General features: G+C 45.7%; 1 protein-coding gene across 3 annotated transcripts in view; it reads right to left on the bottom strand.

Moving 5' to 3' along the window:
- SLC1A7 (solute carrier family 1 member 7) overlaps positions 1-24,090 on the bottom strand; it is a 149,598-nt gene that overhangs the window by 9,129 nt on the left and 116,379 nt on the right. For 2 of the 3 annotated variants that reach the window (XM_075320098.1, XM_075320100.1), the window contains exons 5-10: positions 18,012-18,234; positions 15,816-15,915; positions 11,290-11,523; positions 5,081-5,275; positions 2,033-2,167; positions 56-155 (exon numbers count right to left, since the gene is read on the bottom strand). In XM_075320098.1, coding sequence (XP_075176213.1) covers positions 56-155; positions 2,033-2,167; positions 5,081-5,275; positions 11,290-11,523; positions 15,816-15,915; positions 18,012-18,234 — 987 coding nt within the window. Of the gene's footprint in view, positions 1-49; positions 156-2,032; positions 2,168-5,080; positions 5,276-11,289; positions 11,524-15,815; positions 15,916-18,011; positions 18,235-24,090 lie in introns of all 3 variants that reach the window. The other variant, XM_075320099.1, reaches the window with a different exon arrangement.

Here is a 24,090-nt window from a genome sequence, read left to right on the forward strand (position 1 = left end):
TATTAGTAAATAAAGGATATAAATAAAGGATAGCATTGTCATATTTTACCTTTACCTCGTCACTCTGCTTGGCAAAGTCTTTCCTGCAGATATGTGCCATGATCCCGGCTGCCAACGCATCTCCAAGGACATTAATCATGGTGCGGAAGCGGTCCCTAATAAATACAAATACTGTTTATTACTCAGCTTTATCACTTTTGTGTAATTATACATATCTCGTGATATTCTGGAATTACTGTTATAGACAATAATAATTTGTTCTTCACAGACATTTGAATGCCTCGGCTGTACTGGGCAACTAGGATAGGCACTATGAGGGGTACACAGTATGTAGCTAGCAATCTGGGTGGATCTGTGGAAGGCACAGCTGTGGGGGCACATTGATGGGGCACTTATGGGGGCATCAGAAGCTAATACACATATGTGGTACCTGAGGCTGGCACATACAAGCTCAACAACTTTAGATCTGTGCAACGTACATTTTTTTGTCTGGAAGGTATGGATGATTGTTAGGGATGATCGAATACCTCAAATATTCGGCTATGCCCATATTCGACAAATAGGTCGCCACTATTCGACTATTTGTGAATATTCGATGCGCAATGTAAGTTTATGGGAAACCCGAATAGTTGCCCAATAGCAACTATTCGGGCTTCCCATAGACTTACATTGCGCATCGAATATTCGCATAGCGGCGACCTATTCTTCGAATATTCACGAAGCCAAATATTGCCGAATATTTGTGATATTCGATCATCCCTAATAATTGTGTATTGTAAGGTCCTATCTACTACCTATTGTAGGTTTATCTGCTACTTGCTCTGAGAAAGTGTTTGCTTGGGTAATAATAATAAAGTAGAGTCATATTAAAATCATATTTAAAATTCCGCTTCAGTACCATGTGGCGTGACATCTGTATGACCCGAGGCATCTGCTCTGCAGTTGAGCTTCAATCAATCACAGGATCACGTCCAGATATTCTGTGTATCTGTATATTGTATAAATGTCTATTCTGCCAGAACGGAAATGCATTTTTTTATCCTCAAATGTTTTGTTATGGTTTTCTATAAATATATGTATTATTTTTTTTGGGGGGGGGGTATTTTTAAATAGCAGTCTTTGTATTTATTTTATATAAAAGAGGGTGTTACTAATGTGAGACATGTAATGACTGACAGTCCGCTCTCTGGATCTACATGTTTCACACTGGTAACCAGGGGCTTAGTAACTACTGCGGTCGCAGTGCTGTTCTGGCGCAGACCACTGTATATAAGAGCCCAGGCCGCTGTGTAGAACATAAAAGTGACTTTACAATACTCACCCTAAGGGGCGGTGCGGTGCAGACTGATCGAATGGGTGTCTCCGTTCTCCAAGTTCGGCGCCTCCTGTTTCGGCCATCTTTGTCCTCCTTCTGAAGCCTGGGTGCATGACGCGTCCTACGTCATCCACACAGGCGGGCATTGAGGACCTGCGCAGGCGCACTACAATACTTTGATCTGCCTTGCCCAGGGCAGCTCAAAGTGCGCCTGCGCACAGCCTTTATGAACTCTCATAGACTTTGCTGGGGAAGGATTGCATGCAGTTTTGGGCAACAAACTGCACCCAAAAATGCGGCAAAAACTCTGCAAAAAAACTCATCGTGCACATGGGGCCTAAAAGAAAACCTGCATTTGTTGCTCATAGCAACCAAATATAGAGCAGCTTTTATTTTTCAAAAATGTGGTTGCTATGGACAACAAAGACATTCTTTTAGACAAATCTGTCTCGATGTTTTGACACAAAGCAGACAAAACCATTGACAGTAAATTTGACTGTTCCTTGAACGCCATTAGAGAAATAAGAATGTCGCATGACGCAAAAGTCATATTGGGCGATTCAGGTCAGACGACCCTCATTATGGAGGATGGGGTTTCGGTACAGTATATAAGCCCAGGCCTTACTGACGGAAAAGGAGTTTTTTATTTCAACCTCCAACAACTTATGTAATTTTTTAGAGTAAAATTTGACATCAGTTTACAATCCAGATACTCACAGCGCCCAGTCCACTGCTATAATCAGGGTAATGTCGTCGGTGGGCAGGCCTACAGAGGTCAGCACAATCACCATGGTTACCAGGCCGGCCTGGGGAATCCCTGCTGCCCCAATGCTGGCTGCTGTTGCCGTGATGCTGAGGGAAAGACGAGAGACACATTCAAGTCATTTTAGCCTAAATATCACTTGATAAAATAGGAGCGTTCACTTTAGGCCCTGCTTTTAGGACGGCCTGGAGAATGGTCATTTTAGGCTGGGCTATGTTAAAAAAAAATTAGGGATTCTTTCCAATATTTTAGAACAGCACCAAAAGATCCAGTACTGATGGCAATTATGCATAATGTACCTTATAATCAAATAGATGACTATATTGTTGGCAGTTTTTTGGCGGTTTTCACCGATTATTCAGAATTTTTATCATACAGAGTAAAGACACTTATCAGATCTTAAGCGGGCTTTACACGAGACGATAGATTGTGCGATATGTCGTCGGGGTCACGGTTTTCGTGACGCACATCCGGCATACCGCACGACGTCGTCTCGTGTGACACCTCCTAGCGACGCAGTATCGCTCACAAATCGTGAGTCGTGTACTCATCGCTAGGTTTCATATAATTGTTTCATTAAAATGGCGGCGGTTGTTCATTGTTTCCGTGGCATCACACGTTGCTCCGTGTGACACCACGGGAACGATGAACAACAGCTTTACTTGCCTCCCGAGGCACCCGACGGCTTAATAGAAGGAAGGAGGTGGGCGGGATGTTTACATCCCGCTCGTCTCCGCCCCTCCGCTTCTATTGGCCGCCTGCCGTGTGACGTCGCTGTGAAGCCGAACGTCCCGCCCACTCCAGGAAGTGGACGTTTGTCGCCCACAGCGAGGTCGTCCGAAAGGTAAGTACGTGTGACGGGGGTTAAACGAGTTTGTGCGCCATGGGCAACTAATTGCCCGTGACGCAAAAACGACGGGGGCGGGTACGATCGATTGTGCTATCGCACAATCTATCGTCTCGTGTAAAGCAGGCTTTAGGCTATGTTCACACATTGTGTTTTTGCAGTGTTTTTAATGCATTTTATTTATCCAAACTAAAGCTACTTTTTACAGCAACAGTAAAAGCTATGAGATTCCAGAAATTTCTTCTCAAAAACACGGCCTCTCGGTAGTATATAAAGTGTTTCATTTCCCCGGTAATGGTCCTAAATAAGCGTATATGAGGCGCTGGGAAGGGGCTCTTGCTTTCTCCTCAACCTCAGACCAATGGTGGGCCGCTTCTGGTGACCTGCAGAAATATTCCTCCTGTATTAATCATCTTGAGCAGCTTAAGAAAGTTCACTTTGACTGGTACTACACCGCGCTGAAGATTTCCAAATTCCGTGGTTCCTATCCCCAATCCTGCTGGAAGGGCTGCTCGGGTGTTGGTTCCCTAGGGCACGTGTGGTGGGATTGCCCGCTCATCCGGCCTTTTTGGGAAGAAGTGTCTAACATTATTACCTCAGTTTCAGGCCCGGCTGGAAGTTTGAGCGGTCCGCTAGCGGTTTTGGGGATCGGTTTACATATATTCCCTGGCGACTTGAGACCAATTGTATCACACATTCTAATAGCAGCACGTATGTGTCTGGCAGATCACTGGAGAGAAATAACTATCCCCTCTAAATTGGAAATTATCCCAAAAAATCAATAAACATTACCAATACGAGCTCCTTCTGACCTCAGATCTGTTTACCAAAAATAAAATAAGGAATCGTTGGTCTCCCTGGGTGGTGTCCAAATTCTCGTCCTTCCAGTCCTGATTGGTGGACCTGTTATCATATTACCTATCATCCCTATCCTTGCTTCCTAAGGGTGGCTTTACACGCTACGACATCGCAAGCCGATTCTAGCGATGGCGAGCGTGATAGCACCCGCCCCTATCGTTATGCCAATATGTGAAGATCGCTGCCGAAGCGAACATTATCGCTACGGCAGCGTCACACATACTTACCTGCTCGGCGACGTCGCTGTGACCGGCGATCCGCCTCCTTTTTAAGGGGGCGGTTCGCTCGGCGTCACAGCGACATCACTAAGCGGCCACCCAATCAAAGCGGAGGGGCGGAGATGAGCGGGACGAACATCCCGCCCACCTTCTTCCTTCTTCATTGCTGGCGTGTGGCAGGTAAGGAGAGGTTCCTCGTTCCTGCGGCGTCACACGTAGCGATGTGTGTTGCCGCAGGGACGAGGATCAACTTCGCCCAAGCGACAGCAGTGATAATTGGGAGAGGACCCCCATGTCAACGAGGAGCGATTTTGGACGTTTTTGCAACGATCCAAAATCGCTCCTAGGAGTCACACACAACGAGATCGCTACAGCGGCCGGATGTGCGTCACAAAATCCGTGACCCCAACAAGATCGCTGTAGCGTGTAAAGCCCGCTTATGTTGCAGATTGTATGCCCTAACCCTACTATGCAGAATCTGCAGCTATTATCAGTTTTTACTTTGAATTTTATTGCCCTGCTGATATAGGACAAATTTTTCAACTGTCCGCATGTACGTTCTGCACTTCAGCGTAACTGCATGCGTCCCCAGCACAATCTATGAAGATTGTGCATTATCCATGCGCACGTTGCGTTTTAGAACGCAGCGTTTTGCATGCTGCCAAATCGCTGCGTTCTAAAAAGCAACATGTCACTTCTTTCGTGCGCTTTGGATGCAGCTCCCGCTCTGTCTATGGTGGGGGCTGCATCCAGAGTGCATGAAATAGTTTTTTTCATTCCATTCATTACGCAGTGTTTCTGCAGCGATTTGAACAGCACATGAAATTTCTACAGGGACAGGACGCAACGTGGGCACATAGCCAAAGACGAGTACAGCATAGTCGAACATACACCCCTCCCTCCATTGAAGACAAGAATCAGGTTTCAGGGTTCGGATTCCTGTTTTCAAGATGACTGAGGTCCCAGCGGTCTGAGCCCAAGTCATCTTCAATACTATGGACTAACGATTTTAGGTACCATTGTTTAAAAAAAAAAAAAGTTCAACTTTTTTTTATGTAAGTTACATTTCTTAGACCTACCTGATAGTAATGATCTGACCAAAATCAAGCTCATAATTGTTCACTTGTGCGATAAAGATGGCAGCTACTGCTTCATACAAGGCGGTCCCATCCATATTTATGGTGGCTCCAACAGGCAGCACAAACCTTGCGATACGTCTGTCTATGTGATTGTTCTCCAGAAGACACTTGAATGTTATTGGCAGCGTGGCAGAACTAGCAAAACACAAGTACATTATCAAAGTGTGTATGTGGCAGCAGTAGTGATTAGCAGAACTATAAATGCAGCTCTGAAGGATGACACAAGCTTGCCGCAGTTAATATCGCACATTACCTGGAACATTTATCTCAATTGCTAAATCCCTTCGATACATATAACTTAATAATATTATATTAGATTTAGAATATAATAAGTTCTACCCTAAAATGGAGTCTACGTGCCACCACATTGCTGAGATCTTACATTGCCCGCCTGTAAACATTATCATTCAATTTAAGGCACAGTGTCCCAGAACTCTAAAAGTTAATGCCGTAGCACAAACTTGGCATGAAACGCAGCAACACAAGTCAACTAATGAGTGCCAACAACATTTAGGTCTCATATATATTAATGTCATATAACATATTTAAGCACCATAGTATCCGGTGGTGCACCCCCCACACACCTAATATCAGACCACGCTCATGAATTATATACAGTGCCTTGCGAAAGTATTCAAACATAAAGATAAAAATTTAAATTTTATGGTGAAGAATCAACAACCAGTGGGACACAATTGTGAAGTTGAACAAAATTTATTGCTTATTTTAAACTTTTTTAAAAAAATAAATAACTGAAAATTGGGGCGTGCAATATTATTCATCCCCTTTACTTTCAGTGCAGCAAACTCACTCCAGAAGTTCATTGAGGATCTCTGAATGATCCAATGTTGTCCTAAATGACTGATGATAATAAATATAATCCCCCTGTGTGTAATCAAGTCTCCGTATAAATGCACCTGCTCTGTGATAGTCTCAGTGTTCTGTTTAAAGCGCAGAGAGCATCATGAAGACCAAGGAACACAACAGGCAGGTCCGTGATACTGTTGTGGAGAAGTTTAAAGCCAGATTTGGTTACAAAAAGATTTCCAAAACTTTAAACATCCCAAGGAGCACTGTGCAAGCGATCATATTGAAATGGAAGGAGTATCATACCACTGCAAATCTACCAAGACCCAGACATCCCTCAAAAATTTCATCTTAAACAAGGAGAAGACTGATCAAAGATGCAGCCAAGAGGCCCATGATCACTCTGGATGAACTGCAGAGATCTACAGCTGAGGTGGGAGAGTCTGTCCATAGGAAAACAATCAGTCGTATATTGCACAAATCTGCCTTTATGGAAGAGTGGCAAGGAGCAAGCCATTTCTCAAAGATATTTATAAAAAGTGTAGTTTACAGTTTGCCACAAGCCACCTGGGAGACACCAAACATGTGGAAGAAGATGCTCTGGTCAGACGAAACCAAAATCGAACTATTTGGGCACAATGCCAAACGATATGTTTGGTGTAAAAGCAACACAGCTCCTCACCCTGAACACACAATCCCCACTGTCAAACATGGTGGTGGTAGCATCATGGTTTGGGCCTGCTTTTTTTCAGCAGGGACAGGGAAGATGGTTAAAATTGATGGGAAGATGGATGGTGCCAAATACAGGACCATTCTTGAAGAAAACCTGTTGGAGTCTGCAAAAGACCTGAGACTGGGACGGAGATTTGTCTTCCAACAAGACAATGATCCCAAACATAAAGCAAAATCTACAATGGAATGGTTCACAAATAAACGTATCCAGGTGTTAGAATGGCCAAGTCACAGTCCAGACCTGAATCCAATCGAGAATCTGTGGAAAGAGCTGAAAACTTCTGTTCACAAACGCCTCCATCCAACCTCACTCAGCTCCAGCTGTTTACAAAGGAAGAATGGGCAAGAATTTCAGCCTCCCGATGTGCAAAACTGATAGACACATACCCCAAGCGACTGCAGCTATAATCACAGCAAAAGGGGGCGCTACAAAGTATTAACGTAAAGGGGATGAATAATATTGCACGCCCCAATTTTCAGTTATTTATTTTTAAAAAAAGTTTAAAATAAGCAATAAATTTTGTTCAACTTCACAATTGTGTCCCACTTGTTGTAGATTCTTCACCAGAACATTAAAATTGTTATCTTTATGTTTGAAGCCTGAAATGTGGGAAAAGGTTGAAAAATTCAAGGGGGCCGAATACTTTCACAAGGCACTGTAGTTTCGTATTACATGAATAATAGAAAATGTTAACGGAAAGAAGCGCAGTTATGTAATTATCACTGGTTAGATGTCAGGGCTTGTACCTGTGTAGTGATCCACCATTAATATAAAACATCTGCATGGCAGTATCTGCAGACTATTATGCCATTATGTAATGTAATATATAACAGAGACGGCGATATTTCTGCAGACCACTGACATCGTGTGCCAGGAGCTAATTACGGTAATTGCTATGGAATCTACATAGAGTTTCTCCATGCAGCGCACGATAATAGAAGATGTATGGAAAAGAAATAGGCCGAGTGCACAAACACAATGTTTGACGTATGCACTGGAAAAAGCCACTATGTATTCGTTAAACAAATCAGTACACCCTTATTCACCTGAAAAAGAACAAAAGAATGTTCTTTAAAGGGGTTGTCTCAAGCTCGTGAATTGGTAAAATTCCAAAGTGCTTGTAAAAAACAAACTTTGCAACTTACCTCTCAATAAAGATCTTCTCCATTCTCAATAACAGAAGGATTTTCAATTTTATAGTGTACAGCTAGTGTCCTAGTTTATCAGCCACCCTGCGTTGCCTAGTTTATTAGCCACCCTGCAGTCCCAGCCTGGCCGGCAAGGAGCTATAGCTAAAATCTGACCAGTCTCCGTGCCCCTGCCTGTCTACCATGCTGCAGAGGCAAAGCTGCCCTGGGAGAGAGCAGAGCTTGGTCGTGCACTGGTCTGAAATGATATTCTTCAGGAGCTCACCGTCCCCAGGCAAAGCAGGAAGCAGGGAGTACTGCGCTACTGAAGATACACCTCGAGAAAACTCCTTAAGGGGGTGTTACACGCAGCGATATCGCTGGTGAAAGCACCCGCCCCCGTCGTTTGTGCGTCACAGGCAAATCGCTGCCCGTGGCGCACAAAATTGTTAGGAGCCATCATACGGACTTACCTGCCTAGCGACGTCGCTGTTGCCGGCAAACCGCCTCCTTTCTAAGGGGGTGATTCGTGGGGCGTCACAGCGGCATCACTAAGCGGCCGCCCAATAGAAGCGGAGGGACGGAGATGAGCAGCCGTAACATCCCGCCCACCTCCTTCCTTCCTCATTGACAGCGGCCGCAGTTAAGCTGTAGTTCGTCGTTCCTGAGGTGTCACACGTAGCGATGTGTGCTGCCTCAGGAACGACGAACAACCTGCGTCCTCTACAATCAACGATTTTTTGAAAATGAACAACCTGTCAACGATCAATGATAAAGGTGAGTATTTTTGATCGTTAACGGCCGGATGTGCGTCACGGAATCCGTGACCCCGGCGATATATCGTTAGATGCGTCGTTGCGTGTAATGGGGCCTTTAAAGTCTTTCTTCAACTGAATTTCAGACATACCGTATACAGTCATGGACGACAAGTGTTGACACCCTTGGAATTGTTCCAGAAAATGAAGTATTTCTTCCTGAAAATCATTACAGTTACATGTTTTGTATACTCATGTTTATTTCCTTTGTGTGTATTGGAACAACACAAAAAAAAAACAGAGAAAGAAAGGTAAATTGGACATAATTTTCAAACAGGGCTAGACAAAATTGTTGCCACCTTTCCAAAATTGTGGGTAAACAACTTTGTTTCAAGCATGTGATGCTTATTGAAACTCACCTGTAGCAAGGAACAGTTGTGGGCAATATGGAAATCACAGCTTAAATCAGATAAAAATGGGAGAAGTTGACTCAATCTTTGCACTGAGTGTCTGTGTGTGCCACACTAAGCATGGAGAATAGAAAGAGGAGAAGAGAACTATCTGAAGACTTGAGAGCCAATATTGTTGAAAAATATCAACAATCTTGACGTTATAAATCCAACTCCAGGGATTTGATGTTCTTTTGTCCATGTTGTGAAACCTAATCACAAAGTTTACAACCCAGGGCACTGTGAATAATTTCCCTGCATGTGGCCAGCAGAGAAAAATTGATGAAAGGTTGCAACACAGGATAGTCCCAAACAAGTTCAAAAGAAATTCAAGCTGTCCTGTTAGTGTCAGCGCAAACTGTCTGCATTTGAATTAAATGAAACGCTATGGCAGGAGTCCCAGGAGGACCCCACTGCTGACACAGACATAAAAAGCTGGACGGCAGTTTGCTAAAACACAAAAGTGTCTTGTGGACAGGTAATCCCAAGATAAAGCTTGTTGGTAAAGCACATATTTCTAATGTTTAGCACAAACTGAATCAGGTCCACAAAGAAATGAGCACAGTACCTACAGTCAAATATGCTATAACCATCAACAAGCTTCTCCCAACAGCAATTTTAGAATCTCTCCAGGGTTGTTCAATGGGATTTAGATCCGGGCTCACTGCTGCCACTTCAGAACTCTCTAGCGCTTTGTTTCCATCCATTTCTGGTGGCTTCTTAAAGTATGTTTATGGTTATTGTCCTGCTGGAAGACCCATGAATTAGGATATAAACACAGCTTTTTTCTACAGATTTCATGAAGCCTTGCACACAGTCAATACCCCCAGTGTCAGAGGCAGTAAAACAACCGCAAAACATCTTTGAGCCTCCACCATATTTGACTTTAGGTACTGTGTTCTTTTCTTTGTAGATCTCATTCAGTTTTTGGTAGACCGATGAATGATGTGCTTTACCTAAAAGCTCTGTCTTGGGCTTATCTGTCCACAAGACACTATACCAGAAGGATTTGGGCTTACTCATGGACATTTTGGTAAACTGCAGTCTAGCTTTTCAGTGTCTGTGTTAGCAGTGGGTTCCTCCTGGGTCTCCTACCATAGTGTTTCATTTCATTCAAATGTCAATGGATAGTTCGCGCTGACACTGATGCACCCTGAGCCTGGAGGACAGCTTCAATTTCTTTGGAACTTGATTGGGGCCTTGCTATCCACTATCTGGACTATCCTACGTTGCAACCTTTCATCAATTTACTCTGCCATCCACATCTAACGAGATTAGTAACAGTGCCATGGGCTGAAAACGTCTTGATTATGTTGCACAACGTGGACAAAGTAACATCAAGATCTCTAGAGATGGATTTGTAACCTTGAGATTTGTTGAAAAGTTTCAACAAATTTGGCACACAAATCCTCAGACAGTTCTCTTCTCCTCCTTCTGTTCTCCATGCTTAGTGCAACACATACAGACACACAATGCAAGGATTGAATAAACTTCTCCCCTTTTTATCTGGTTTCAGGTGTGATTTTCATATTGCCCACACCTGTTACTTGCCACAGGTCAGTTTGATCGAGCATCCCATGCTTAAAACAACGTTGTTACCCACAATTTTGGAAAGGTGCCAACAATTTTGTCTGGCCTATTTTGGGGGTTTTGTGTGAAATTATGTCCAATTTACCTTTTTTCAGGGTTTTTTTGTTGTTCCAATACACACAAAGGAAATAAACATGTCTATAACAAAATGTGTAATTGCAATAATTTTATAGGAGAATAACTTCATTTTCGTGAACAATTTCAAGGGTGTCGATACTTTCGGCCACGACTGTCTAATGCACATACCTTTGTCATCATGTGACAAAATGTATATGATCAGCATACTTGTGCTCATGTACTGAGTAGAGTCTCAGCTGTGTCTCTCAATAGAACATTGCAAGATTGGGGATGATCGCTGGAACCAGCAAGGGGAGCAGAATCCTTTCGGAGCCTTCCGAAGAGCTTACCAAGGGGTTGACAATCTCTTTTACACAAAAACCTGATTTAACCAATTGGTTCTGTTCTGCTCAAAAATTTCCTTTAAGGGTGCACTTAGCCTTAATTTTGTAGAGCAGGAAAGCAAGAGTTAAATCTAGAATATGGGTACAATACACCAAATTATTTGTTGCACTATAGCTGAACATGTGCTGGACAGAGACGGTGGTTGGACATGTCCAATTAACAATACACGAAAATCCACTACATGCCATAAAAATATAACATTATTTAGGTCTTGTGTGGCTACTACCTGGAGGATGTGGCCAGTGCTATGAGCAGAGCCTGTAGTATTCCTCGGATGAAGACAATGGGGTTCTTCTTAGTGATAAATAGATACATGAGGGGAAGAATAAAGAGGCCGTGAACCACTAGTCCACATACTACAGTGATGGCATAATATCCAAGCTTCTTCCCAATGGAGGTGGGGTCATCCATTTCCAAGATCTTGCCGGCAATAAGGAAGACGATCCCAAATGGAAAGTACCTTCCAGAAGTAAGGAACCATAAAACATAAATAAAAAGGCAGCTCATTTAAATTTTATGGGTGTTATAAACAATTTTTCTAGAAAATCACAGAAAAAAAAAAGTGCACTAGTCACATTTTAGGGGTTACCAACAGGCAGCTAAAGGTCATCTATACACGTGGTCAAAATTGTTGGTACCCCTCGTTTAAAGAAAGAAAAACCCACAGAAATAACTTGAATCTGACAAAAGTAATCATAAATAAAAAAAATCTAAAATGAAATGAAAATGAAAATGAACAAATGAATAAATAAAACTCATGAAACAGGCCTGGACAGAAATGATGGTACCCCTGAAAATAATGTGACAAAAGGGACATGTTAAATCAAGGTGTGTCCACTAATTAGCATCACAGGTGTCTACAATCTTGTAATCAGTGGACCTGTATATAGGGCTACAGATACTCACTGTGCTATTGGGTGACATGGTGTGTACCACACTCAACATGGACCAGAGGAATCGAAGGAAAGAGTTGTCTCAGGAGATTAGAAAGAAGATTATAAAGAAGCATGTTAAAAGTAAAGGTTATAAGGCCATCTCTAAACAGCTTGATGTTCCTATGACTACAGCTGCATATATTGTTCAGAAATGTAAAGATCCATGGGACTGTAGCCAACCTCTCTGGATGTGGCCACAGGAGGAATATTGATGACAAATCAAAGAGACGGATAATACGAATAGTAACAAAACAGCCCAGAGAAACTTCTAAAGAGGTTAAAGGTGAATTTCAAGCTCAAGGAACATCATTGTCAGATCACACCATCTGTCAATGTTTGAGTCAAAGTGGACTTCATGGGACACGATCAAGGAGGACACCATTGTTGAAAAAAATATAAAAAATCCAGACTGGAATTTGCCAAACTACATGTTGACAAGCCACAAAGCTGCTGAGAGAATTTCCTATGGACAGATGAGACAAAAAAACTTTTTGGCAAGGCACATCAGCTCTATGTTCACAAACGGAAAAATGAAGCATATCAAGAAAAGAACATTGTCCCTACTGTGAAACATGGTGGAGGCTCTGTTATGTTCTGGATCTGCATTACTGCATCTGGCACAGGGTGTCTTGAATCTGTGCAGGGTACCCTAAAATCTGAAGACGATCAAGGGATTCTAGAGAGAAATGTGCTACCCAGTGTCAGAAAGCTTGGTCTCAGTCACAGATCATGGGTCTTGCAACAGGATAATGACCCAAAACACACAGCTAAAAACACCCAAGGATGGCTAAGAGGAAAATATAAAACTATGAGCCCTGACCAAAATTCTATTGAGCATCTTAGGAAAGATCTGAAACATGTCATCTGGAAAAAGGAACCTTCAAACATGAGACAACTGCAGCAGTTTTCTCTTGAGGAGTGGACCAAAATACCTGTCGAGAGGTGCAGAAGTCTCACTGACGGTTACAGAAATCGTTTGATTGCAGTGATTGTCTTAAAAGGTTGTGCAACAAAATATTAAGTTAAGGAAGGGACCATAATTTCTGTCCAGGCCTGTTTCATGAGTTGTTTTTTTTTTTTTGTTTTTTTTTTCAACATTCTGTGTAAGCAGAAACGCAATGTTTGACTTTCATTTGTTCATTTTCATATATTTATAATTAATTATTACTTTTGTCAGATTCAAGTTATTTCTGTGACCATTGTGGGTTTTTTTTCCTTAAATGAGGAGTACCCCCAATTTTGACCATATGTGTATGTGATTCCATATAGACTGGTCTTTTTTTTTTTTTTTAAATGTGAACATACCTATTGGACCCACTTGGGTATATTAATACTACCCTATGCTGATTGTCATCCACCATTTATTGGGGCACCTTAATATATACAAAGAATTATATACCTGTTCAGTGGAAGCCTACATATTTGCTTTATATATTTTTCTTACATCTACACTCTACACCGTGGCACAGGCATGTTAACTGCGGCCATTTAGTGTGTATTGACTGCATATCGGGACATTTATGATTATATATATATATATATATATATATATATATAAAGATTTTTTTTCAGAATAATTGTGGATTCTGTTGAGATGCTTTAATATTTTGTCTAGCTGTTACACCTATGAATTTGTATCCAGATTCTAACATTCTGGACTTTTTCCTACTGGAAGGGATTTCTAGTAGCCCAACTGCAATAATGTATTTGAGAATTTTTCCAGCTAAATTAACTTGGTGCATTTCTGCTCTCAAATGATTTCCTTACCTGAGAGTTTAAACATTTAAGGGGGCTTTACACGTAGCAACATCGCTAGCGATGTCGCTCGTGAAAGCACCCTCACCCAACGTTTGTGCGTCACGGGCAAATCGCTGCCCGTGGCGCACAAAATCGCTAGTACCCGTTACACATACTTACCTTCCTAGCGACGTCGCCGTGGCTGGCGAACAGCCTCTTTTCTAAGGGGGCGGTTTATGCGGCGTCACAGCGACGTCACACGTCCAATTGAAGCGGAGGGGCGGAGAGCAGCCGCTTGGAAGTCACTCCCACCTCGTTACTGGAGGACGCAGGTACGGTGTTGTTTGTCGTTCCTGGGGTGTCACACGTAGCGATGTGTGCTGCCTCAGGAACGACCAACAACCTGCGTCCTGTACCAGCAACGACATTTGAGAAATGGACGACGTGTCAACAATCAATGATTTGGTGAGTATTTTACATCGTTAGCGGTCGCTCGTACGTGTCACACGCAACAACGTCGCTAAAGAGGCCGGATGTGCGGCACGAATTCCATGACCCCAACGACATCTCGTTAGCGATGTCGTTGCGTGTAACAGGGCCTTAAGTGTCATGAGTGGGTCACAGCCTGATGTCATCTCGGGGGATCTAAAATCAGAAGCTCACAGTGTAGAGTTGGAGTGTACTTAATTCCATCAGGTACTGAAGGGGTTAAAGGGAACCAAACATCAGGATTTTCATGTACAAGGTGCAGCCAGTGCAGTACTGGCACTATCAGGCACAGGCTGTACATACCATCAGGGGGCAGCTCGGGTGTTTAGTCAGTAAAATCCAACTTTATAAAGTTTGAAAATTCATGCACTTTTTGATTGACGTGTGCACCTCGCTGCTAATGTCCGGGCGTGTTATGGACGTTTATCCCCGCCCCCCCACCCGCCTGTTCCTCCCTCTCTCCTAATGTCCGGGCGTGTTATGCACGTGTATCCCCACCCCCCGCCGCCTGTTCCTCCCTCTCACTGGCCGTATGTAAATTTCTCTCTTCAGAAGCATAGCGCCGAGTTGGCGCCTGCGCATAGCGCTTATCTCCGGCGCCATGTTTCTGAAGCCCGCTGTACTTAGTATTTTGCACCGTCTGCCAACCTTGCTGTCAGTGCCTGGGCCACAAATGCAGACACCCAAGTGTTTACTCCTCACACTTCAAACTCCAAAACTACTCTGCTCACACTTTTCCCGCCTCCAGGCCTGTGAACTCCTCGGTGGGTGGGGCCAACCGCTTGGCTCCGCTCCACCTGGTGTGGACATCAAACCCTGGAGGGAGGCAACAAGGGTTTTGTTTGGCTAATGTTACTGTCTAGTGGGGGTGGGGGTGTTTGAGTGTTACTTGTGACGACCTGGCTAGTCCAGGGCGCCACAATAACACGCCCGGACATTAGGAGAGAGGGAGGAACAGGCGGGTGGGGGCGGGGATAAACTTCCATAACACGCCCGGACATTAGGAGAGAGGTGCACACGTCAATCAAAAAGTGCACGAATTTTCAAACTTTATAAAGTTGGATTTCACTGACTAAACACCCGAGCTGCACCCTAATGGTATGTACAGCCTCTGCCTGATAGTGCCAGTACTGCACTGGCTGCACCTTATACACGAAAAACCTGATGTTTGGTTCCCTTTAAAGGTTAATTTATATCCTGCAGTGATCTAACAGGTAGGTGTAACCTCAGCTGCAGCCCCTCTATTCTGCTATAAATGTCCACTCCTTCCTATTGGTTACCATTCTGCTGGAGCAAAGACTTATCCCGATGACCTATCAGTATCAGAATACTTGCATCAATGCAGAATAACTAGTTGGCACCTCCATGGCACATAGGGCACAGACACTGCCAGTTGCCATACTTGTAGCTGTTTTTTTTTCTGTTGTGTTTAATCTTCCTCTGAAAATTTTTGAAAAATTCTAATTTATACAACAGCCAATATATAAAGCCTATTGTACAAAAACCATGTCCACAACGATATGGATCAGACCATGTTTTTTCCCTAAAATGAAAAAGCTGAGCGGGAATGCAAAGTCATAGGCAAACTCACCAGACAGCAACAGCTACAATTTTCATGACGGACTCATTCAGGCACTGGCAGAAACTGACAAGAGGTACTCCGCTCGTTCCCATGCGTCCTAGCATTATACCTGAAAGTCAGGGGTGAAGAAGTAAACCACCATTTCCATATATGTCTCACATAGGAACAAACTTTTTTTGTCAGTATGTTTTCTTTTATTGCTTTGTTTTGTCCAAAAAGTACAAACTATGCACAGTGTTGTCCATTTTATTGTACACATAGTTGTGAGAGGGTCTTAGGCTGGGTTCACATGTCTTGTAGACATTCACTATCACGGATCCGTTAAAGATCCATTTGCAAAATGTTGTACAAACAACTTAATTAACATATCCATTTTTAACTTGTGGAGTCTATGGACAATGGAGCCGTTAACGGATTCCTATGTATTGTCCATTTGTAACAGATCTGTTAAGAAAACAACAGATCCATTACAAATGCAAGTACAACGGATGGCTGTCATGGGTGTCTTAGGTGAACCCAGGAAAACCTATACTGGCCCTAAGGCTGGGGCCCCTGCGCTCACCCTAACACCCGGAGGTACCCTTAATGGTAGGGAGGTCCGGGCCTCCAACCTGGGCCCTATCTCCTGTCCTTGTCTCTGATGTTATGACCCCCTTCCATAACTCACCACCCAGGGGGAATAGCCTCAAACAGGAGACTACACCCCACCAACAAAAATAGACAAACCGAAATAACAATTACAATAACTCGTACACACGGCAACCACTCAAAAAGGAGACCCTAAAAGTGAAGGAGGGAAAACAACATAAAAAAGGGGGGAATAACACTCTACTGGGTAACTTACAAACCTAAACCAAGACAACTGAAAATGCTGCAGCAAAAAACAAAGCTGCAGCCAAAAGCACAACTGAGAGAGCGTAACAACAGCTCCTTCCACCATCTGGCGCAGCTTCCAAGTGATAGCAAATAACTGGCACCCTCTGGTGGCAATTGAGGGTATACATAGGACCTGGGCGTGGTCCAAACTGGAAACACCTGACCATGAGTCAGGAGCTGTTGGAAGGAAACCTAGCATTAACCCTCTCCTCCCCAAAGGAAATCCATTTAATAAGCTGAGTCCCACAAAACAAAGTGAAACTCAGACTCAGAACCAATCACCAAATCCTGCAACCGAGGAAAGTCCGTGACAATGGCTAAATAGCAATCTGTTAAAGGGAACCTGTCACCAGAATTTTCGCTATTAAACTAAAAGATTCCCCTTCTGCAGCTCCTGGGCTGCATTCTATAAAGATTCATCTTGCTACTGACCCCCCTTTCAGACCTAAATAACAACTTTATAAAATATTAACTTTTGCTATGGTAATGAGGTTTGTTGGCGGGGGCAGGCTGTATTTCGTCTGTTATCCCCCCTCCTGTCACTGTTCGCCATCCCCCAGTGTTCATTTACATAGATGAGGCCGCCACCTTCATCTTCCGCAGTGCTCTGGGAGTCTCGCGCATGCGCATTGAGTGGCACTATCACGGGACTGAGCATTGTTTTCAAAACGCGAGCGCCGGTGATGTTATTGCGCAGGCGCGAGATTATGGGCGGCACTGTGAATGTCATCACCAGCGTCATCCAAGTACCCATCCATAATCTCGTGCCCGCGCTTTTACCTCTACCTCCACCGTTATGCGCTTGCGCTGGCCATTGCTTATTTTTATCATCCCCGTTTACCTTTTTTTGAAAACAGTGCTCAGTCCCGTGATAGTGCCATTGCGCATGCGCGAGACTCCCGGAGTACTGCGGAAGATGAGGGCCGCGGCCTCATCTATGTAAATGAACACTGGGGGATGGCGAACAGCGGCAGGAGGGGGGTAACGGACGAAATACAGCCCACCCCCAGGGCCAACAAACCTCATTACCATAGCAAAAGGTAATATTTTATATAGCTGTTATTTAGGTCTGAAAGCGGGGCCAGTAGCAAGATGACCCTTTATAGAATGCAGCCCAGGAGCTGCAGAGGGGAATCTTTTAGTTTAATAGCGATAATTCTAGTGACAGGTTCCCTTTAACGGATCTATTGTCCATAGACTCCCATGTTAAGAAAAACGGATCCAGCAGAAATCAGTTTCCCAAAGGATCCGTTCTAACGGATGACTACAGGACAGGTGAACTTAGCCTAAGAAGTGAGATTTGATTTACATTTTTCAAATAACACATACCCATGGTGGCAGAAAATATGACAATTCCAAGAACATTCATCCCATCGCTGGTTCCCGGTTCTGACTTGTAGACTACATCTGGGGAAGGGGTGATATCTAGAGCAAAGTTCTGTATATGTGACCCATTTTCATCCTTGATCCCATAGATGAAGATTCTGTGAGTTATACTTTCTGATGAAGTCGTCTTCCCACTTTTTACTATTGGTATATTCTTGGTGCGGTACTGAAAAAAATGGAAATCAAAACAAATGTCAAATTTATATATTTTACTGTGCAAACGTTTTAGACACGTGTGGAAAACGTCTGCAAAATAGGAATGATTTAAAAAATAATAGTTTGCATTTTGTTAATTGATAAAAACAAAGTGAAAGAATTAACACAATCTAAATCTAATGAATATTTGGTGACCACCTTTTGCCTTAAAAACATCAGTTGTTCTAGGTAGTTGTACACTGGTTTTGAAGGAACGCAGCAGGGAGATTGTTCCAAATGTCTCGGAGAACTAACCGCAGATATTTTGTGTATGAGGCTTGTGCAAATCCTTCTTTCTCTTCATGTAAGGACTCGGCTCTACTTGCGATATGCTAATAACCCTCTGCTGCGAGCGTCAGCCGAGGGTCATTCGACTGTGATGTGATCTTGCGATCGGATCACAGCTGTGAAGAAGAGGGAGGGAGCACTTTCTCCCCATCTACTCCATTGCCTGTCTCTGCGTATATCGCACTGCGGATGGATGACATGTGAGTGCACTGCGATGTTTCACTCGCACCCATAGACTTGTATGGGTGTGTGCGAGCCGAGACGCGCTGCCAAATGCAGCATGCTGCAATTCTTTTCTCATGGCATGAATTGCAGATGGACACTACCCATTAAGGGTGCTTTACACGAGACGATCTATCATGCGATAGATCGTCGGGGTCACGGTTTTCGTGACGCACATCCGGCATCGCTTGCAACGTCGTGCTGTGTGACACCTCCGAGTGACGCAGTATCGTTCACAAATCGTGAGTCGTGTACTCGTCGCTCGGTTTCATAATCTCGTTTAATTAAAATGGCTCCGGTTGCTCATCGTTCCCGGGGTAGCACACGCCGCTCCGTGTGACACCCCGGGAACGATGAACACAGCTTACCTCTGTCCCGCGGCACCCGCCGGCTATGTGGAAGGAAGGAGGTGGGCGGGATGTTTACGTCCCGCTCATCTCCGCCCCTCCGCTTCTATTGGCCGGCGGCTGTGTGACGTCGCTGTGAGGCTGAACGTCCCTCCCCCTTCAGGAAGAGGATGTTCGCCGCCCACAGCGACGTCGCACAGCAGGTAAGTGCGTGTGACGGGGGTTAACGACTTTGTGCGCCACGGGCAACTAATTGCCCATGACGCACAAACGACGGGGGCGGGTACGCTCGATCGTGAAATTGCACGATAGATCGTACCGTGTAAAGCAAGCTTTAGTTTTACAAAAAATCTGATGTTTTATCAGATTGCACTCGCCCGCATAAAACGCAAGTGGAATCGAGGCCTAATCCTGAGATCTGTGGGAGGATATGTCATCACTTCCAGGGCTTCTTGTTCTTTATGCTGAAGATAGTTCTTAAAGACATTGACTGTATGCTTGAGTTCGTTGTCCTGAAGCAGAATAAACAGAAGAATACAGCAGCACTCTGTAAGCGCTAAGATGTATGTCAACTTATGCGCTAAGTACCTTCATTTTTCTAAGTACATTCCATATAGCATTAATGCAGTTTATACATCATATAGTCTATGTTTGTATATATCCTAGCGCTTACAAAGTGCTGCTGTATTCTTTCGTTTGTGTTTCGCATACTCATAGCGGCAGGCACCTATTCACACTTGTTATTTTCTATTTAGAGATGCAGGACAGGATTTTTTTCTTTGCAGTATATATTCTCACTGTGGTCTGCACCCATCATTAACAGGGTGGTTATAATTAATGTCAGATCATACCTGCCCATATATTTGTAGACTATAAGTCAAGGAGAGGCATGAAATTAGGATAAAATCCCATCAAAGGAGGTTCACATTGCCGCGGTTGATGGGCTCTCATGAATTGGGCAATTTATGTTCAAAGAACCTTCATTTTTCTAAGTAAACTCCATATAGCATTAATGCTGTTTAAATTTCATATATTCTGTTTGCAAATATTTTAGCGCTTACAGAGTGCTGCCGTATTCTTTTGTGTGTGTCATGGCAGCTGGCATCTGTTCACACTTGCTATGTTCTATTTGGAAATACAGGACAGGGTTTTTTTTTGTTTTTTTGTAGAATAAATTTGGAACCAATCAGATGCCTCCCTGATGGTATTACATGATGGCTAAGTATCTGCCTCTATTTCTCACTATTGAGGACACCATTAATCGTGACTAAATATCCAACTCCATTTTCAGATGGGCAGTGAGCCCCATAGGGGTGAACAGGCCCCATGACGATCGGGAGGGTTCAGGGTAGGAAAGGGTTAAGGTATATGGCTAGAAGGTTGTATATGGGGCTTTTGGATTGGTGGGAGAAACGGCAAAGGGGATTGGGGGATAGACTGGAAGGGGTGGGGTGTTGCAGGGGGTATAAAGGGGGCTGTGCATAGGTCACTGCCTCTTTTGCCATATAACCAGTGTGTCCCACCTGTGCTGCTGCATCGCTGACATGCAAGATGGCGGCCCTGGCTGCCCTGCTGGTGGGACCGCTGAAGTCGTTGGAGTGGCCGCGCTGCGGTCTGCGGGGCTGGAGCGGTTAGGCCTGCTGCTCCTGCACCCGGGCCTGCGCTGCGCGCTCGGCAGGCGCGTCCACCGGAGCGCTACTCCCCCGGCGGGGGGAGGAGGAACAGAGCTAGGAGCCCCCTCGGCGACCCTTCGGGGTAGCGGAGGCCTCCTTACCTGTCTGGAGGGCACCGGCCACCAGGAGGAATTGTCGCCGGAGATTCCGTGGGCCGGAAGTGGGCGGAGCGACGGCAGCCCCCAGTGAAGTGCTGGCTGGGGGTGGTGCCCGGCGTTATGGAGCGGGAGCGGAGGCCCCCTGCAGGCGGCAGGGCGGCGATCGGAGAGTGAGTGGCGGCAGTCAGAGAGGACCAGGAGCAGGGCCCTGCAGTCCGCAGGGCCGGATGCTCCGGTCAGTGGTAACGGTCCCCCCCAGCGGGGATCGGGCTGGGGGGAGTTCCCTGCATACGTCGGGAGCGGCACGGCCTCCCTGCAGTCAGCAGGGAGGGAGCCCCTTAAAGTGACTGACATAGGGACGGCGCAGCAGGCAGGAGTGGAGGCAGAAAAGAAGAACGGCGGCAGAACGCCGCGTTGCGGAAAAAGAAAGAGGCCCAGCGGGAGACGCCTGGAGGAGCAGGGTGCGGTGACCATGGGGGTTGACGGCCGCTGGAGGCAGGCTGTCCCCTCGCTGGTCCCCCCTGAGGACCTCAGCGGCGTTTCTGAAGCCGGCGAGGGAGAAGGCGGCTGGACGGAGGGAGCTGCAGCAGGACGTTCGTGTTACGGCTGCTCCGGATTCGGTTCAGAGGCAGCCCGGTGAGAGGACGACCAATATGTTTGATGTTGTGGGTAGCGGGGGGTTCCTCCGCGGGGGGGTAGTATGCTGAGTGCGGGTGGAATTTTGGGGCCGGCTGTTGGGGGGTGTTGCAGGGGTTGTTGGCTGAACGGTTAGGACAGAGCGGGCCTGGGTCTCCGGCGGGGGGGCTTGGGTGGGATCCCCGGTGGGTGTGCTGCCGGTGGCGCCGGGGCGCGAGGTAGGGGCTCAGGAAGCTGTGCTGGCGGTTGTTGCGGGTCAGGCAGACGGCGTGGCGGCTGAGGCGGTGGTTAGCAAGGACGTGGTAAAGGAAAAAGAAAAGGAGGACGAGGTTGTTCGTTTGGACGATAGGGCAAAGAGTGAAGTATGCATGTGCTTTGTAAGTCCGTTAGGGGTGCGTTTAAAAAAAAAAAGGAGATGAGGGAGAAGATACGGAAAGGGGAGTATGTGGAAATTTTTTCCCTGCTCCCCTTGGAAAGTTTAACCTGGACAATGTGAAGCCAAGTGACTCCAAGAAGGAAAAGGAGGATGAGGAGAAAAGGAAGTATAGGTTGATCCCGATAATTTTTACTAACTGGCAACAGGCCTTTGCGACCCTAGCCAGTGTGAGTAGGAAAAAGGAGCCGGAGCATCGTTCCACCCCGTTTCGGTTACATGGACTCGAGCGGCGAGGCGTACAGAGTGTATGGTGGTTTAGGCTGGCTGCGATATGAGGAGCAGTTCCGGCAAAGGAAGGCTCTGCGGCCTGGCATCCGGTGGGACCACGAGGATATGTCATTGTGGATACGGTTAATGACGGGCCAGGCTCAGCCCTTTCGATGGGGTGCCGGGAGCCTGGGTGCGAGCGGCGGGTCCCCGGCGGGTCAGACAAAAAGGAGGCATGCTGGCAATTTAATGAGGGGCAATGTAAGATTAGGGCGTTGTGTTGGTTGCAATACGAGTGTTCCGGTTGTGGAAGTTCCCACTCTTTGGCCAGTTGTTTCAAACAAGGTTAAGGACAGTTGGGGGAGGGGTCTGGAAAAGGGGAGGACGCCAGTGTGGGTAAAGGGATGCCCCCCCTATTTAAATAGATATCCTGATGTTCGGGCGGCGGAGCAGTTGGTGACAGGTTTTAAGGAGGGTTTCCGGATTCCGTTTGACTCCGAGGCGCCAGTGTTTCGCCCGGGTAATTTGAGGTCCGCAAAAGAACATCCGGAGGTGGTAGGGGAAAAGCTGCAGAAGGGGGTGCAGTTGTGGAGGATAGCGGGCCTGTTCAAGGACCCGCCATTCTCCAGCTTGAGGATTTCGCCACTCGGGGTGGTACCCGAGAAGGAGCCGAACAAATTTTGGCTCATTCACCATTTATCTTATCCGGCAGGGTTGTCAGTGAACGATGGGATTTCACCTGAGTTGCCTGCGGTCTGTAGGTTTCGTTTGACACGGCATTGGAGTCAGTGTGGGTAGCCGGGCAGGGGGCCCTGATGGCCAAGGCGGACATGGAAGCAGCTTTTGGTTTACTTCCGGGGCATCCAGAGAGTCTGCAGCTTTTAGGGTGCGTGTGGGATGGTGAATACTGGGTGGATAGGTGCCTGCCCAGGGGGGTAGTTCCATTTCATGTGCTTATGTTGAAGTGTTTAGTTCTCTAGGGATGTGGCAGGAGTCCATTCAGTGATTCACTATTTGGATAATTTCTTTGCATTGGCCCGGCGGGCTCCTTGGTTTGTTCCTTGTGTTATTTACGTTAGAGCGGATAGCGCGAAGCCTGGGTATTCCGTTGGCAAAGGAAAAGGCGGAAGGGCCAGTGACGGCTCAGGGTTTTTGGGTATCGAAATTGATACGGTGGCTATGGAATGCCGATTGCCGGTGGGCAAGCTGCGTGATTTGAAGGCGTCAGTGCGGTTTTGTATCAGGTTAAGAAGGTGCGGTTGCGGGATTTGCAGCCAGTGCTTCAAAAATTGATTTTCGCCTGTCGCATTATGCAGATGGGGCGAATAGTTAATAGGCGATTGGCGAAGGCAGCTGCAGGGGTGACAGCCCCGGATCATTTTGTCAGAGTGACGGAGGTGATGAAAGGAGATCTGCTGGTGTGGGATGCGTTTCTCGATCAAGACTACGGAAGGATGTTATGGATGAGCAAGGCATTGTCAAATAGACAGCTGGAGTTATTTACGGACGCGGCGGGGGTGTCGGATTTTGGGGCAATTTTTCAAACACATTGGTGTGTTTGGACATGGCCATGGCTTTGGGTGAAAAAGGGGCTGGTAAAGAATCTCGCGCTGCTGGATCTGTTTCCCATCATAGTGGCAGTGGAGTCGTGGGGCCCCTAATTTGCAGGCAAGAAGCTTTGCATGCGTTGTGATAACATGGCGGTGGTGCATTCTATCAATTCACTGCCGGCTAAATCACCTCCGGTAGTGGGGTACTTGAGGCATCTGGTGTTGTGTTGCTTGGCGCTAAACATTTGTGTGGTGGCGCGGTATGTGCCCGGGGTTCAAAATGAGGTGGCTGATGCGCTATCTCGGTTTCAGTTTCACAGGTTCCAGCAACTGGTGCCGGGAGCAGACGAGGATGGAGAACTATGCCCGG

Source organism: Anomaloglossus baeobatrachus, chromosome 8, assembly GCF_048569485.1.
Source record: "Anomaloglossus baeobatrachus isolate aAnoBae1 chromosome 8, aAnoBae1.hap1, whole genome shotgun sequence".
In the NCBI taxonomy this organism is placed as follows: Eukaryota; Metazoa; Chordata; class Amphibia; order Anura; family Aromobatidae; genus Anomaloglossus; species Anomaloglossus baeobatrachus.